The 17,192-nt window shown below is 52.3% G+C and overlaps 1 protein-coding gene across 3 annotated transcripts in view; it reads right to left on the reverse strand.

The window, feature by feature from the left end:
* Window positions 1–17,192, reverse strand: part of Megf8 (multiple EGF like domains 8) — a 49,361-nt gene that overhangs the window by 14,888 nt on the left and 17,281 nt on the right. For all 3 annotated transcript variants that reach the window (XM_087907717.1, XM_087907715.1, XM_087907718.1), the window contains exons 13-32: window positions 16,638–16,838; window positions 16,072–16,272; window positions 15,115–15,351; window positions 14,275–14,393; window positions 14,062–14,193; window positions 13,861–13,974; window positions 13,374–13,622; window positions 12,716–12,915; window positions 12,211–12,421; window positions 11,865–12,114; window positions 11,074–11,206; window positions 8,338–8,585; window positions 8,140–8,250; window positions 7,885–8,003; window positions 7,463–7,670; window positions 6,455–6,635; window positions 5,797–5,960; window positions 5,063–5,207; window positions 1,163–1,394; window positions 79–202 (exon numbers count right to left, since the gene is read on the reverse strand). In XM_087907717.1, the coding sequence (XP_087763843.1) occupies window positions 79–202; window positions 1,163–1,394; window positions 5,063–5,207; window positions 5,797–5,960; window positions 6,455–6,635; window positions 7,463–7,670; window positions 7,885–8,003; window positions 8,140–8,250; window positions 8,338–8,585; window positions 11,074–11,206; window positions 11,865–12,114; window positions 12,211–12,421; window positions 12,716–12,915; window positions 13,374–13,622; window positions 13,861–13,974; window positions 14,062–14,193; window positions 14,275–14,393; window positions 15,115–15,351; window positions 16,072–16,272; window positions 16,638–16,838 (3,579 nt within the window). The remainder of the gene's footprint in view (window positions 1–78; window positions 203–1,162; window positions 1,395–5,062; window positions 5,208–5,796; window positions 5,961–6,454; window positions 6,636–7,462; window positions 7,671–7,884; window positions 8,004–8,139; window positions 8,251–8,337; window positions 8,586–11,073; window positions 11,207–11,864; window positions 12,115–12,210; window positions 12,422–12,715; window positions 12,916–13,373; window positions 13,623–13,860; window positions 13,975–14,061; window positions 14,194–14,274; window positions 14,394–15,114; window positions 15,352–16,071; window positions 16,273–16,637; window positions 16,839–17,192) is intronic.

Below are 17,192 nucleotides of genomic sequence, written 5' to 3' on the forward strand. Positions count from 1 at the left end.
CATCCCTTCTGACACAGTTCTTCCTATCCAAAACCCACAATGGAGACCAGTTCCCCTGCCCCTCTACCCACCACGCACCTCTCCATCTCCAGGCTGCAGGGTCCGAGGATGGCGGGCCAGGCACTCACTGCAGGTCCGCAGCCTCCGACATTCCTCAGGCGAGCGAGGCATTGGGGAACAAGGAGGCACCCCACAGCCCAACCTAAAGGGCATGAGGCTGACTCACTCACATGCATCTGGGACTCATGCTTTGTCTGTGGAACATGGTGGTGCAGAACTCCTCCCGACACCATGTCCTAAGCTGCACCTCAGGGTCCTGGTGATACATGAGTCCATGTCTACCTGACACTGGAACCTGAGACATTATCAACTGTCCCCTGTTCCCTATCCCAACCCAAAACAGTGTGCTCCTCTCGCACAGTCAGATCGGGTCTTCCTGTGCCACCTCCTCGTGCCTCTCAGCCCTCCCTGCTCAGGCTCCCACTTAAGCTTTCCACCCACCCCTCACTCCCACCCACACCACAGGTCCATAATTCCTCAGAAGTCCATGGTTCTTAGCATTATCCAGATTTTAGAAAAACAACTGGAACTCCTACTATGACGCAGGCCCGTAGGTGGGTGGGTCAGCATCCAAAGTCAGATCTATTAACAGTACTGCAGGATGCACGGTGACATGCTCAAAAGGCTTCTATCCTAGCCACAGAGAGGACGAATGAGTTAACCAAGCAACTGCAACTGCTTGGCCTCCAGTCTAGATCCCTGAACTGCAGCTGAGGAGACTGTCCAGCTGATCAGAGCTGGGTCTCAGCAGGTACTGGAAGCCTTTTCTGAGCTTCCAGTCTCAATGCCTGCCAGTGAAGATGATATTGCAAACACCCTGGGCACAGCACTGCCTTCAATCCTTGCTAGTCTAAATTATACTGGTCATCTACAACCGAGTTCCGACCCAGCTCCTCCAGAAGGGGAGACCTTGGGGTACAAGCAAGGCTCATACTGGAACAGTCCCAACAACCTCTACCCCGCATGATCACTCACTTCCCCAGGTGTGAGCCAGAACCAGTCGGTCGAACGCCAAAGTCTGCCTCAAGTCCAGTCCACCTCCTAAAGCTCTCAGAGGACACCAGTATGTCCTGTGCAACGAACTGCCAGTCACTATGGTTACCTGTGTGCCTGATCCCCAGAGAGGCAAGCACCATGGCACCAGCTACAGGCCCCAGACTGGTTACAAGCTTCAGGTGAAGGCAGTAGACGGCAGGGGTCAGGAGGCAAGGTCAATGCCAGCAGGCGACCCAAGGCCACTCCCCCAAATCCTCCAGAGATGTACAGGCGGCTACCCACTGCGGCTACTGCATGGGCCACCGACTCCTCCATCGGGGATCCCACAAAGGCTGGACCTGAAGAAAGACGGGGTGTTCAGAGACAGGCAGAGAGCAAGAGACACAAAGAAGAAACCCATCGAAAGACTGGCCAGAAGGGACATCCAAAGAAGATGGTGACAGCAGGCAGACACACAGGAGGACTGCAGAATCAGACAGCAAAGAGAGGGACAGAAAGGTAGACAAACAGAAAAAAGAACATGAGGAGAGGAACAAGAACAGAGGTGGGAGCTGGAAGAGAACTCAGCAGGTAAGAACACTTGTTGCACCGGGAGGGGACCTAGGTCTTGTTCCCAGCACCCATATGGTGGCTCAAAACCACCTGTAAGTCCGATCCCAGGGGATCTGGTGCATCTTTGCAACCTCTGTAGGCACTGGCACACAGGTGGTGCATATACATACAGACAGACAAATATACATACATGTAAAATAAAATATCTAAAGAGCTTAAAAACAAAAACAAAAGAATAGCGGTGGTTGGGTATGTGGCTGAACAACACAGTGCTGGCCAAACAGGCACAAGGCATGGGCTCAGCCTATAGCACTGTAAAAACAAACAAGCAAATATGAAAGAGCAAAGAGAAATTTTGGAGCCAGATGGAGGTGGTGGTCACACAGCACTAAAAGCTATGTGACAATAAAAGCTCTAAATGCCACCAAAATAATAATTTATTTGTATGTGAGTGTGTGTGTATGTGTGTGTGTGTGCATGCAGGTGCGTGTGCGTATACGCTGCTAGGAACTGAAGCCAAGGGCACTGTGCATGCCAAGCAAGCACTCTGCCACTGGCTACACACAAAGCTCTATTGATCATTTTTAAACGGTTTAAATTTCATATTACATAAATTAATATCTGGGTGTTTTTAATCCAAGATAGAATGAATCTTAGAAAGGTAGATTCTGAATAAAAGGAAACTAGAGAGGGCAAGAGAGAATGAAAAAAGGGAAGGCGAAAACACAGAGAACATAGGTTCTAGAAACATAAGACGCCACACAGTACACAAAGAAATGAAAACGTTAGATGGGGTCTGAGGTCACGATTTAGCAACAGAGCTCATACTGGACATTCATCAGTGAGGGCCGGAGGTGTGCCTCAGCAGTAGAACCCCTATCTCAAAAATACCAGTGAGGGGCTGGGGGTGTGGCTCAGTGGTGGGGCATTTATCCAAAATCCTGCCTATACAGCCAAGGAGACAAGATGTGGGAGAACGGGCCCTGTCAATGTTGATAAAACAGTGGGATGTGGGAGAACAGGGCTATCGATGTTGGTGAGAAGAGAGTTGGATGTGGGAGAATGGGGCCCTCAATGTTGGTAAAAACAGAGGTGGATGTGATGCACAGCACATTCCTATGCTCCTTGGGGAGAGGGAAGCAGATGGGGAGAATGAAGTCAGGTTTACAAGGAGCAATATGGGGTGTGGAGTTTTTAGGGCTGGGAGCTGGGGGGGGTGGCTCAGGGATAGAGTGCTTGCATAGAATTCACCAATGAGGGGTAGGCACATGGCTCAGTCCTAGAGCACTTGCCTAAAATCTACCAATAATAACACAATTGTCTTGTATGTGCAAGGTCTGAGTGTCTCAGAAGCATTGGGGGAAAAAGTCATATGCCCATTCTCTTTCTCTCTGTGTCAACATTTTGCTTATTACAAAAAACAAATTCCTTTCCAGTTCTAAGCTATCTAGACTTCCCCCACACCTTGTATTCTTCCACTAACACACAATTACTGCATTCTAGGTATTAAGAATATAATAGTAAGTAAATAAACAGCACTGAGGTTTTTGTTTGTTTGTTTATTTTGAAAGTTTCTTTGAGCTTCAAAAAAGTAAAATTTATTCTAGAGTACATTCCGCATTTCGACATATTTAAATTTCCAATTTTTAAAAGATTATTGTGTATGAATGTGTGTGAGTGTGTGTGTATATGTATGAGTGTGTGAGTGAATGTGTGTATGTGTGTGAATGTGTGTATGTGTGAATGTATGAGTGTGAATGAGTGTGTGAATGTGAGTCTATGTGAGTGTGTGTGTGAGTATGTGTGTGTGTGAGTATGTGTGTGGTGTGAATGTGAGTGTGTTTGTTTGTGTATGTGTGTATGAGTATGTGTGAGTGTGTGAATGTGAGTGTGTTTGTGTGTGTATGAGTGTGTGTATATAAGTGTGTCCATCCTCTCAGATGTCCTCTATCACTCTCTACCTATTCCTTTGAGGCAGGGTCTCTCCCTGAACTTTGAACCCGAGTTTTCTTAGCTAGGCCGGAAGCTAATAAGTTTCAGTGACCCTCCTGTCTCTGCTTGCTTTGGAGTTGAGGTAACAAGCATGTGTGTGACACTCAACTTGTTATGTGGGTGCTGAGATCTGAACTCTAGTCTTTATGGATACACAGAGAGCATTCGTAGCTGCTAAGCCATCTCTCCAGTCCTTAGACTATCCAATTATTTAAGCCCATTTCTAAGCTGTGAACAGAAAACCTAGAAGGATACTTGCTGTGGGACAATGGTCTTACACCCTGTAAAGACCTGTCACTTGTATTGGTGTAACAAAATGCTGATTGGCGAGTAGCCAGGCAAGAAGTATAGGCGGGAAAACCAGAACAAGAGAACTCTGGGAAGAAGAAAGCCTCAGTCTGCAGCCATTACCCAGACCAAGAGGAAGCAGGAGAATGCCTCACTGATAAAAGGTACCGACACATGGCTAACACAGACAAGAATTATGAGCTAATGTAAAATGTAAGAGTTTTTGCTTTGTTTGTTTTCGAGACAGGTTTTCTCTGTAGTTTTGGAGCCTGTCCTGGAACTGGCTCTTGTAGCCCAGGCTGGTCTCGAATTCACAGAGATCCACCTGCCTCTGCCTCCCAAGTGCTGGGATTAAAGGCATGCATCACCACCGCCCGGCATAAGAATTAATAAGAAAGCCTGAGCTAATAGGCCAACCAGTTTATAATTAATGCAGGCCTATGTGTGTTTCTTTGGGACTGAATGACTGCGGGACCAGGCAGGTCAGAAACCTCTGTCAGCAGATACTTTCCACTGGAAACAGTGGTTGTTGCTAAGAGTTTTTGTTTTTCTTCCCATTTTATAAATTATGTACAATGATTACTATTACTTTTCCAACCAGAATAAAAAAAAATATTTCTGTGGTGATTCACGCCTTTAATCTCAGCACTCAGGATTGAGATAAGTGGATCTCTGTAAGTTCAAGGCCAGGCTGACCTACAGAGCGAGTCCAGGTCAGCCAAACTGACATAGTAGGACTATGTGTCAAAATAAAAAAACATTAAATAAACAAAAACAAACCATTCTAAGAAAAAAAGAAAGGATCCATGAGATGGCTCAGTAGTGAAAGGCATTCGCCACCAAGCCTGATGACCTGAGTTTAATTCCCAGGTCCCACATGTGGAAGGACAGAACCAACTCCTTCAAGTTGACTTCTAACCACCACACGTGGTTAGAATACACATAAACACACACACACACACACACACATACATGTATGTATACATACATACATGTATGTATACATACATAAGACAGTAACTCTGTGATCTCTAAATATATGGAGGGAAAGAGACTTTGCCGGTGGATGCTAAGAGGCCCGAGTGACTTCTAAAGAGGCTCAGGGTCCCCTGACCATGGACAGGGCTCCACATGGATGTCTCCCAGCCTCCTGGGGATAGCAACAGGGACTCACGTGTGAGGTCGGGCAGAAGCCAGGTGTTGCAGTTGACCTGGTAGAGCAGAACATCACTGCTGAATTCATCAGGGTCTGAGCGCCCCCCAAGGACCACCATGGTGTCTCCTAACAGAGCTGAAGCATGGAAAAGCCGGGGACGGGGCTGTTGGGAGACATATATAGGGAGGGCCTGTCAGAGTTCCACCCTTGGCTCCACATGCTCCTTCCCTACCCAGCTGCCACCCATAAATGTCCCTCCTGCCTCAACCAACTTATTCTGCCTTCATCTTCTTCTAAAGGAAAACTCTGGAGTACTGCAGAGTAGCCCACAGAGCCATCCTCTGGGCCCCACAACCTACTCTGTTCCCTGTAAACTCGCTCTCTGTCCCCTCTGCCTCAGAGGGGCTTAGGGATGTGTGTTCATCACATGTAACTGTCCCTACCAGCACTGACAGGTTCCTGCTCCCCCACACCGGTTTCCTTAGACTTAAAAGGCAGAGGTTACAGGATACCATAGATGGGGGGCTGAAGAAGGGGAGGGGATCTGTCAGGGTGGTGCTGGGGCAGAAACCATGCCTCTGATTTCCTGGCCAAGGATTCTTTCCTCCAAACCAGGATGGAAAATAAAGCAATTGGCATTAACATAGTTCAGCACAGGGGACTGAAAGGAAGGGACAGGAGGCAAGAATCTGGGTGGGGAAAGCCAGTGCTTAGGGAACCTTCCTTCTGCAGCTATAGCCAGCTGTCCTAACCTTTGCCCCCTGAGAAGGTGCGAGCAAGCTCCAGGTACGGTCAGGGCAATGCAGAGAGTAGAGCTCCGGGGAAGGCGCTGCGAGCTCCACATGGAAGCGGAAACCTCCAAACACATAGAGGGAGTCGGTGGCCTCGTGGTAGACTGCGGAATGACCATAGAGACCTAGAGGGGCAGAAGGACCACAGAGATGGCAGGGAAGGAAGGGTTGGCAGTCAGGAGTGTCCCCTGATCCCTTCCTGAACGGCCCTGTGGCCAGAGTCTTGAGGAGACCTTCATTCTTTCTCTCTCCTTAGGGTCTAGGAGACAGCCCTAGGAAGGATAGTCAACGGTTGGGAAGATGTCACAGGGTAGAAGGAGGAAGGCAGGGTGGCAGAATGTCTGACAGGTGGTGGTCAAGGCTGCAGGAGACACAGGGGAGAAGACAGAAACGGAAAAAAAAGAGGCCCTGAGAGTTGCAGATCTTAGGACCTGGTAAGGAGATGGGAAGCAGAGAAACTGAACACGCCAAAGATGCGTCCCTGGAAAGCTACCTGGAGCCAGAAGACAACAAGGAGTTTTTGGGTTTTGTTTTTTTTAAATATAATGGGCCGTGACCAGAATGTGGGAGGAGACTGGAAGATTAAGTACAGTCCAAACAGTTTTCATGGCAGCCCCACCTGTTGGGGGTGTCCCACTCTGGGTTCCAGATACCCAGGTGCCAGTTGCCAGCTGGTACTCCAACAACTGCTGGTTGAAGCCATTTTCAGGAGAGTAGCCACCCACCAAGAGCAGAGACAGGCCTCGACGGGCGGTAAGGGTGTGACCGGCAACAGCCGGCAACTCCATGTTCTGAGGGGCCTGTAAGATAGAGAGCTAGTGTCACCCAAAGGGGTGGAGGAAGACTCGCTTTATGGAGAAGATCAGCCCCAGGTAAGGCGTAGAGCTCCACAGGACTGTGCAGACCCTGGCCTGCCCGGGCCCAGGCAGCTTCTGCCCACTCCACACCCACTTCTCCAGGCACCAAAAGTCCATAATTACTCCTCTGTTCTCTCTGTAGTTGGGTGGAACTATATCCCATAGGTCAACCGGAGTGTCCCAGGCCCTTGTCCAGGGATCAGCTTGTAACTACAAATATTTAACCTAGGTTGATCAGTAAATTCAATTTCACAACTCCCTAACTTACTGTGGTGCTGAGGATTGATTCCAGGACGTGGTGTAAGCGAAACAAGGCAACTACCACTGATCCATACCCCAGCCCTCACTGGGGGATTCTAGGCAAGGGCTCTACCACTGAGCCACACTCCCAGCCCTCACTGGGGGATTCTAGGCAGGGGCTCTACCACTGAGCCACACTCCCAGCCCTCACTGGGGGATTCTAGGCAGGGGCTCTACCACTGAGCCACACTCCCAGCCCTCACTGGGGGATTCTAGGCAGGGGCTCTACCACTGAGCCACACTCCCAGCCCTCACTGGGGGATTCTAGGCAGGGGCTCTACCACTGAGCCACACTCCCAGCCCTCACTGGGGGATTCTAGGCAGGGGCTCTACCACTAAGATACACTCCCAGGCAGCACTATTCCCACACTTCTGTTGAAACCCTGAGGACAGATCCCTCTGGTAATGAAACTCAAAGGAACTGTTGGACCTATTGTGAGGACAGGGTTAGGGTGGAGACAGAGGCTTACCTTCTCCTGTCTCCACTGCAGGGTAGTGAGGTTAAGGACCCAGAAGTCACGGGTAACACCCCCAGCTGTGAGGCCCCCCAGAAGATACATGGCACCACGGCCAGCAGGCACGTAGGCAGCTGCATGGAAGGAGCGGGGTGATGGGCCTGGGCCCCCGTCCTCAGCTCCTGCCAGCATTTGTGTCCACCTGCGCTCACTGACTGAATACCTGGAGCCAAGATCAAAACATGTCTTTCTAAGCAGTCATGCTCCCCACATCCTTTAAGATGTCCTAGCACCCCTTGGGCTGATCCCCTGGTGCCCACAGTCAGGTGAGTTTCCTATAACAAGTGTTCCCACCACCTCTGAGGTGTCCCTCACCCAAGAGGTTTTCCTGCAATCACTAGGGTGAGCCAGTTAACAGACATCTCAGCAGTCCTTACCTGTACAGGTTTCCCAGCAGGCCCTGGGGCAGACCCAGGCCCCCAAACATCCACAAGGTGGCATCAGGTCCCTCTACCATGGTGTGTCCCAGGCGGTGGAGAAAGCGGCTAGCAGTGTCCTGGAGTGGGAATGAGGATGCCGGAGGTCAGGTCAGGGTCATGACAAAGTGCCAGCCCTAGGTGGAAGGTTTATGGGCACTCCCAAGAACAGAGGTGGAAGACTGACCCACAGGACAAAGTGTTGCTCTAACTCACAGCTGAGAGGCGGCTGTCCATAAGCGTCTCCCAGACCAACTGTCCACCATCCAGCTTCGTGGCACAGTCTGGGCCCCCAAAGCCCTCAGCACAGATGCACACGCCTAGGCTCTGGGGATAGCAGAAAGAAACTCAGAGGAGCCCTGAACATCACTCCACCCCACCTGGCAGTTCCCGTCCCACCTGTCCCACCTGTACCTGGTTACAGATTCCTGCTCCGGTGTGGGCATTGCAGTTCTCAGGACACAGAGCCATGCGGCAGTGAGGGCCAGCCCAGCCCTGAGGACAGCGGCAGAGCCCAGCACCTGCAGCCCCATCCTGGGGCACACATTCCTGAGGAACAGGGCAGCTGCCAGGGCCCCCTGATCCACATCGGGCAGAGCCCACAGAAGCGTTGAAGCCCCAGGACGAGGAGCCATTGGCCTCCCAGTGCAACACAAGTAGCCCTGTGGGGAAAGAGGTGGAGAGCTGGCTGGAGCCCCAGTCTGGGCACTGTTCCCATGCTGGCGAACAAGGACCTCCATGGAAACCCGCCATTTACACATGGCTCCCTACTCAGTCTACCAGGTTCCACACACTTTAGGTTTTTGGGTTTTTTTCAAGGCAGGATTTCTCTACATAGTCCTGGCTGTCCTGGAATTCGCTTTGTAGACCAGGCTGACCTTGAACTCAGAGAACCACCTGCCTGTGCCTGCTGGGATTAAATGCACGCACTCCTTGGGCTGCTGGGATTAAAGGCACTCACCACCACTGCCCAGCAAGACACTTTGGTTTTGAGTGGGAGGTTGTCTTTTAGAAACGGTCTGACCCTGAACTCTGGCTGAGGAGGGCCTTGAGCTCCAGCTCCTCCTGCCTCTTCCTCCCAAGGGCTAGGGTTACAGGAGTGCGCCACCACACCTGGCTCTAAATTCCAGCCATTTTCAAACTAAATCTCAGGCTAAGGACCTAGCTCTATCATAGAACATGTACCATATACAGACACATGGACTGTCCCTGCCAACACACACACACACACAGACACACACAATCAAAAAATAAAGCCTACATTTCTCTATTTAGCCACTGCCTGCTATGTCTCGTCTCCCTGGACACCAGTAGCATCCCCCACTATCTCCTGGCTGCCCGATGTTCTACCCTCCAGCAGCCCTTGAGATCTTTACAGCCGTGAATCTGCAAACCTCCCACAGCTCCCAGTGCTCTTCAGCAAGAGCAGCTTTCCTGAGACAGAGAACTGTGGTGGTGCCACACCTACAATCCCAGAACTCAGGAGCCTCCGAGTTCAAGGTCATCGCTAGGATGTAGCTGACTCAGGTTGTGGAATGCTTGCCTCGCATGGACACAGACCTGGGTTAAGTTCTCAGCACTACATAAAACCTGGGAGGGAGGTGCACACCTATTATCCCAACACTGGGGAGAGGTAGGCAGGAGGATCAGGAGTTCAAGGTCATCTTCAACTACGTGGTCAGTTCAAGGCTGACCTAGGCTGAGACCAAGCCTGGATCAACAAAGGAAGGAATGGAGGAAGTGAGATCAGATACAGCAGCTTACCCCTGTAACAATCCCATTACTAGGGAAACTGAAGAAACAGAACTGCAATGAGTTTGAGGGACCCTAGGCTTCCCAGTGAGACCTTATTTCAAATAAAACACTTCCTTTCTGGTACGAATAGGGCCCTAGAGACTCCTCTGAACTCAGGATCTCCCACTGTTGCAATCCTGTACACCCTAGCATTGGCCCCTCCAGCCTACTCTCAGAGCCTGGCTCCTGCTACTCCTCTGCCTGGAAAAGCTGTCCTCCCATGCCTCTGACCTCGCTTCTAGCCCAATTCCCCTTTTTAAAGAAGCTTTGTCTGGGCCAGGCAATGGTGGCACACGTCTTTAATCCCAGCACTGGGAGAGGAGGTTAGAGGCAAGTGGATCTCAGTGAGTTCCAGGCCAGCCTGGTCTACAAGAGCAAGTTCCAGGACAGGGTCCAAAGCTACAGAGAAACCCTGTCTCAAAAAAAATCAAAAAAAAAAAAAAAAAAAAAAAAAAGTTTTGCCTGGCTCCAGCTCCCAAGGTGGGACAGGGCCCATTCCTGCCCACTGCCTCAGTGAAAGAGGCAGTTTGTCCCCCTCCCCAGTCCATAAGGGCAGCACATGTATCCATGTCTAACTCAGGCCAGCTCAGTGTGACAGTCCCTCATGGCCTGTGTTTTATAAATGCTACAGCAAACTGGCTCCAATTCACCCCTTTCCTCCAGTCCCAATAGCTGAGCCTGCTGAAAGTCAGGTCTCCCTTGGTACTCCCTCTCCCACGTCTCCATCTCCTAAGTTTCTCCTCCTCTCAGTCAGGTGGCTGCTCAGAGTTGGGCAATTCTTTGGTGTGAACACTCTTGTGTACTACACTATGAACAGTGGCATCTCTGTCTACCTGCCAGATGACAGAAGTATCCCTCACTGTCACTCGAAATGTGTCCAGACGTTGTCAAATGTCTCCCAAGGGACACAACTCTGGCTGAGAAGTGTAAGGGTCACCAGCAACAGTGCAAGTGCTTCACAGACAGACCCTACCTGTCCCTTTCTCCAGAACCAGCCCAGCCAGCAAAGTTCTGTTTCTCTCAACCACAGTGCAGGAGAGAAAGGACTGTTGTCACCTGCAACCCACGTCAGTCCCTGAGCTGGGGCCCGGGTCCTATGCCCAATCAGTGATGGGGCAGAAGCATGGGACACAAAGCCCAGCTTAAAAAGAAAAAAATGTAAAAACTCAGAACGAGGGTTGAGATGGAGCTGGAGAGACAACACCTGACTAGAATCCACCAGTGAGAGCTAGAAATGGGGCCCAGCAGGAGAGAATGTGCCTAGCACCCAAGCACCCTGGGCTGGATTCTGTGCCAACACTGAAGGATGAGGAGATGCCCAAGACAAACAGATCCCACTCCATCAAGCTCCCATACCAGACAAAGCCTGCACCGTGAGGGGTCTGTCCCGCCGCTGGCCACAGAAGGCAGCGATGAGGCTCCGGTCTGACTGCACCACACCAGTGTCCAGGAAGCGTGGGAACCCATCAAAGGCCAGGACGTAGCTCAGCTGAAAAAGGTCCAGAAACAAGAGTTATGGATCTGTGTGGAGGCTGGGGGAGTGCAGTAGTGCAGTAAATGTGCTTCCAATCTCAGCTACACGGGGGGAGGGGGGTGTGAGGCAGGACCGTGAGTTCACTGTGAGTCTAGGCTCCATGTTAAGAGTCTACACCAGAGAGAGAACATGAGAAAATGAGAACAGGAGAAAGCCATGTGAGTCTAGGGAACGGACTAGCTGAATACATAGGGTTGACCATTATGTCTGGAGCACGGAGGCTGCCCCTCCCATCCTGTGTCCAAAGTAGACACAGCTAATAAACCAGACATCCTGGCACCAGACTTCTCCCTTAATACACAGTAGTGGAAGTCACTTCTAATGAACCAGGGAGAGCACACGAGGTGTAAGAACTGACCATGGCTGGTCTGGGAGGAGGTGCTGGAGAATCTAAAGAATGAGAGGCAGGAGTTTAGGAAACAGAAAAGAACTGGGAAATGGGAGGATCTTAGAGCCAAGAACAAAGGGCCAGATGACCCAACAAACAGTTTTAGATATGCAAGCTCAAACAAATAAACCAATGACGGGGGTCAGGATCTATCTAGGGGGTTCAGATTGGGAAGGGAACACGATTCTGGCTTATAAACTGAACCCTAGCCCCCTCAGTGCTCACAGTGCAGGGGGTGCTGCTGTCTGGAGAGAAAGTTAGAGTGAGTGGGGGACAAAGGGTCCCAGGAGCACAGGGCTGTAGCACTTCTGTGGCCGAGACAACCCACACACAGTAGGAGAGGCCAGGTCCAGCTCTTGCTGCCCCACCACCTGAAGGCAGCAGTCCCCCAAAGCGGCGGGAGCCCAGAGCCACTGAGGACACATTGGTGAGGAGGGCACGACCCCCACACTCCCGGAAGCAGGATCCACCAGCTCTGCAGAACAGAGGAGAGACAGTGTCACCGCAATCCGGTCTTACCCTATGGGGTCCCTAACCCCTCTCTGCCCAGCCCCATGAGTTCTTGACTTACCGGGGGTCCCCATAGTATCCTGGAGAGCAGATCTGACAATGGGCCCCCTCAGTATGGTCCTGGCAGAAGCAGAGACCAGTGAGGTTATCACAATGGCCACGGCGTGGGTCTCCATGCCCATTACACTGGCAGGGTCGGCAGCCTCCAGAGCCCGTTGCATTGCCAAAACTGCCAGGTCGGCACCGCTCACAATGCTCCCCCCATGTCCAATCTGTGGAGGTCCCAGGAGGTAGGACACAAAGTCAAGAGCAAGGACATGAAGGGGCCCAGGTCCCCTCCCAAGCTGCTTCAAAGAGTCAAACAAGGCCTAGGCCAGGGAAGAAACAGCAAGTCCCAAAAGAGGGGAGTGAGGCCAGATCAGAGAGATGAAACAGGAGCAGGGACTAGGGCAGGGGTCACAGCACAACCTTCAGAGAGACTCGGAAAGGAAGAAGCTAGAGTCCTAAAAAGAAGAGGGGGGTGTCCCTGTAAGGCTGACCATGAGACTCAGACCATGGTGGCTTACCCTGGCACTCATCACAGAAGCCAGGTCCCCGCCTGCGGCAGTGGCTGTGGAAGTTGCAGCCACAGTCTCGAGAGCAACGTGGGGCAGGGGGTCCTGGGGCAGGTGTGGGTAGGGGCAGATCAGAGGTCCAACCGAGGTCACACATGCAAGTGAAGTCCGGGGGACCGCTACACACACCATGGCCACAGTCTTCCAGGCACCTGAAGAACCATGGCAGAGGTGGAGGAGAACGGGTGGATGCAGAGTCCTCAAAGCACCCCACCATTTCCACCCACTGCAACACTCTCACTAGTGGCTGCTTCTTCCCATGGTCCTGTGCTGTGCAAGTAAACCTGTTTCCAAGACAACCCTATCACACATGGTGATACCTGTCTCCATAGAAACCACATAGCACCACTACGAAAACTCCCTTCCAACTAGGTCCTCTTCCATCTCCACGCAATTCTGAAGGTTATGGCCCACAACTCAGGTGCATCCTGTTCCTATGGTAAAAGGTTACCTTGGGCACCCTGCATCCCACTGAGGTTCTTCTGCAAGGTGAAAACTCCATGCTAACTGGGGATACCAGTTCTACTGAGAGTCAAGTACCATGATGGCTTCTTCCCTCTTTCTTGAGCACCTGAGACAACACTTTTATGGCAACCCACATCTCACTCACGTGCGGTTACAGTGTGTGATGCCATCGCCCTGGTATCCACGCTGGCAGTGACACTCATAGCTGAGAGGCGTGTTCAGGCAGGTCGCCCGTGGATGACACCTCGCCAGGCCCAGGCGGCATTCATCCACATCTGGACAGCGGGCATAAGCCCAGCGGGCAGGGAGAGCGACAGGCAGTCCCAGGCCTTCTCCCACCCACAAGGAGCAGTTTCCCCCACCCAGCGGTCCAGAGAAGTCCCCTTGTAGGCACCTGTGGGGTGAGAGATCAGAGGGGGTACAATATAGAAATACAAGACAACAGGGAACAGTGACAGAGATGGGAAGAGACAGGAAAGAAAGCGGGAAAGCAAAGGAGAAGACATAGATAGCAATAAGGAAACAGGAGGGCAGTTACAGGACGGAGGGCGGGAAGAGGGCAGAGGAACCAGTCATTAAAATCATTTAGCTGGGAGAGTCAGGATTCCCACCCAAGCAGCCAAGTCCCTCACCGTCCCAGAGTGGGGTTGTCTTCATTGCCACACCAACCACACTCGTGGCTCTGCAGACATTCGTGACAAGTCAGTAAGCCACCGCAGCTCCTGCACCGTGGCTCTGAATGCACACTGTGGAGTGACAAGGGCTAGGGGTCAGAGCGCAGGACACTCCCCTGCTGGGAGCTCCACCTCATCAAGTCTAACCCTTGAGCGAACCTGTCGTCCCAGCCTCGGCAGCCCCCATGTGGGTACCGGGCCAGGTAGGCAGCAAACAGGAAGCAGGTGTGCGTGGACTGGCACCAGGCACACTGGCTAGAGTTGGCCAGGCAGTCCTCACAGGTCAGGCGTCTGTGGGTAAAAGCAGGCCCAGGTCACCACAGCCCACACCTCCATGCACGCCCAACCCCTCCCAGCCCTAGCTGGACTCACTGGCTACAGAGTGGGGGGCATTCCTCTGGGTTCTTCAGAGCACCTCGACCACGGCCTCGCCGGCTGCATGCTGCGTCCCCTTTGCGGCTGGTACTCTGATGCCACTCACAGAAGGGGTCCTGGGGTGGGGGGACAAGGTCAGAACTCAGCCGTCATCTGCCCAGAATCCAGAGGCCGCTCCCTCCTGCCCCTGGTCCACCTGCAACCATCTTCAGCCACAGTCATGTGTCTGTCTACCTAGCCTTCACTTCACCTCTTTGGATAACAGCACTTCTGTCAGGAGTAGGGGGCAGGTAGATTTAAGGGGGGAGAAAGGCGAAGGGGCAAATACTTTCCCAACCTCAGCCACTAGACCAGGAGCCAACACAAAACCCAACTGGCAGTTCAACACGGTGCCACATGCCCAGCACTTGGGAGGTGAGGCAAAAGAATCATGAGTTGGAGGCCAACCCAGGCTAAATAGCAAGACTGAGGATCAAAAAGAAAAAGGATCAATTTCTAGCCAATGAAACACAGCTCTGCACAGGACTGAATGACCAGGAGAGTCTGGGACCCATGGCCTCCCTGCAGGTCACTAGAACTAAAAACAGGCAGCAGAGCAGAGTAAGCTGGATGTCCCCATCTGGAACTAGCAGGCCTGATCACTTTCTCCAGGCTGATGATGGTCAAGCGGATAAACATTCACCTCCCCCTGGTGAAGAATGCTCAATGATTTTTCTGACCTCTGCCGGGGGGCACACTCCGACTCCCAGTTCTCACCTCCTCTACTCCCCACCATCTGCCCTCACCAGGGCCCTCTACTGTCCGTGCACCTCTGAGGGAACCTATCCCAGCAGACACCTGGGTGCAAGCATGGCAGTCTCGATGCTCCTCACAGAGTGGGCAGAGGGCAGGTACCAGCACCAGCAGGGACTCGCCGGTCCCATCATCCTCACAGTGGGCCCCTCCCTGGCGCAGGTGACAGGTGGCACTGTTGAGGCACCAGCCACAGCCCTGATCAGCCAGGCAGCCTAGGCAGGAGGAGTAGGAGGTGCAGGCCGAAGAGCGGTAGGGCTCCAGGAAGAAGAAGGAGATCTCCTGGGGCAGGGCACACAGGAAGGAGTCAGGTTTGAGGTCAACTGGAGGTGGTGACCACATGAGAACTACAATGGCGATTCAGGAAATTGGCACAGGAAAGGGGCAGGGTCTGAAGGACTCTAGAGACTAGAGGTCAAAGAGTAGAAGAGAGGGGTCAGGGAGGAGTCAGATCTGGACAGAGGACAGAATATGAATGGGGATTAGGTGTACCTCAGGAGTGAAGCACTTGTCTAGGATCCACAAATCAGAGGTTGGGGGAACACGAGGGTAGAGCCCCTGCCTAGAACCCCCCAGGGAGGGGCTGGGGCATGGCTCAGGGGTAGAGCCCCTTCCTAGAATCCCCCAGAGAGGGGTTGGGGCATGGCTCAGAGGTAGAGTCCCTGCCTAAAATCTCCCAATGAGGGGCTGGGGTGTGACTCAGTCGTAGAACCCCTGCCTAGAATCCTCCAGTTAGGGCCAGGGGTGTGGCTCAGTGGTAGAACACTTACTAGAATGCACAAGGCCCTGGCTTCCCTCCTAGTATCTTCCAAAAGAATATAGAAATCATATCAGGGTCTAGGATCAAATATTAGAGTCTGGTAGGTTCAAGGTGATGTCCAAAGTGAAAGCCAGGAGTTAAGGTCAGGATCAAGTGAGTTAAGATTTTGTCACTTAAAACTTGGAAAACCCAGAGGATCTGAAGCCAGAGCCTAGTAATAGAGAAGGATCCTAGATACTCACGCTGCCTCCTGGCACTCCAGTTCGATCCCACAGGAGAGTGAGCTCGCTGTGCCCAGGGCCTGCCGAGCCATTGAGCTGGCCTCGGATCTCCACTGCATACTTGTGGCCTCGCCCAGGCAGTGGGAAGAGGCGAGCAGAGCCAGGGCGCTGCAGACGCCGTGTCTCCTTCTCTTGTTGAGCCACCCAGCGCCCCACCTCCTCCTGCAGTGGGGTGAGCAACAGACTGGACCTCACACCTCTCCACTCTCCTTCAAACCCCCAATCCTCCCTTCTGAGGATACCAGCTCTCCCTTCTTCAACTTCAAGGAGCAGCCTTCCTCCCCACAACCCACCTCCTCCTCAGGGGAATCTCATTTGTCACTCAGACCTTCTTAATCCTTCCAAGAATCTTCCCAAATTCTGCTCACAAATGAAAACCCCATAGCCCCCTTCTTCCTCTAAGGATACACCCCATGTCTGAATGCTCCCCACTGTCCCCCAGAACCCTGACATCACCACAGATGCCCCAAATCACACTCATGACCATATTTACCAAAATCACCTCAGGATATTCTAGAATCCCTTACCATGTTCTCAGTGTCCGGACCTTTGGCCATCCGGGCCAGGACATGGAGGCGTTGGGCCCGAGCCCACACAGCGACATCCTCAGCCCCAGGGCCTCCTGGCCCTCCTGGCAGCAGAGGGTGGATGAAGCCTCGGTAGACTAGGGACACATCTGTCTCCGGGCTGGGTGTCAAGGTGATAGTTGTACTCCGGACAATGGAGACCTGTAGCATTGGAGATGGGGTGTGTATGTAAGTACCTCTCTGGACCATCACTAAGTACCCACACCCCTCAGGCCAGACCAGTACCAGAGAAGACAGGCCAAATCACCCTCATCAATGAGAAACTGAGACAGGGCACTGAATTTAGGCAGCTTGCCTATCATCCCTCTAGAAAAAGTGTCAAGACCAATTCAGACAGTATAAACAGGTTCTACCTGGACCCCCAAGTCAAACTCTTCTTCAGGTCATAGCAAAACTCAAAAGACTAAGGGGCCAGCAAGATGCCTGTGGGGTAAAGGTGGCTGCCATGGAAGCCTGGAGACCTGAGTTTGGTCTCCAAAACCTACATAAGATAGA

The sequence above is a fragment of the Myodes glareolus genome, chromosome 1 (assembly GCF_982192425.1).
Source record: "Myodes glareolus chromosome 1, mMyoGla1.1, whole genome shotgun sequence".
Taxonomy (NCBI): domain Eukaryota; kingdom Metazoa; phylum Chordata; class Mammalia; order Rodentia; family Cricetidae; genus Myodes; species Myodes glareolus.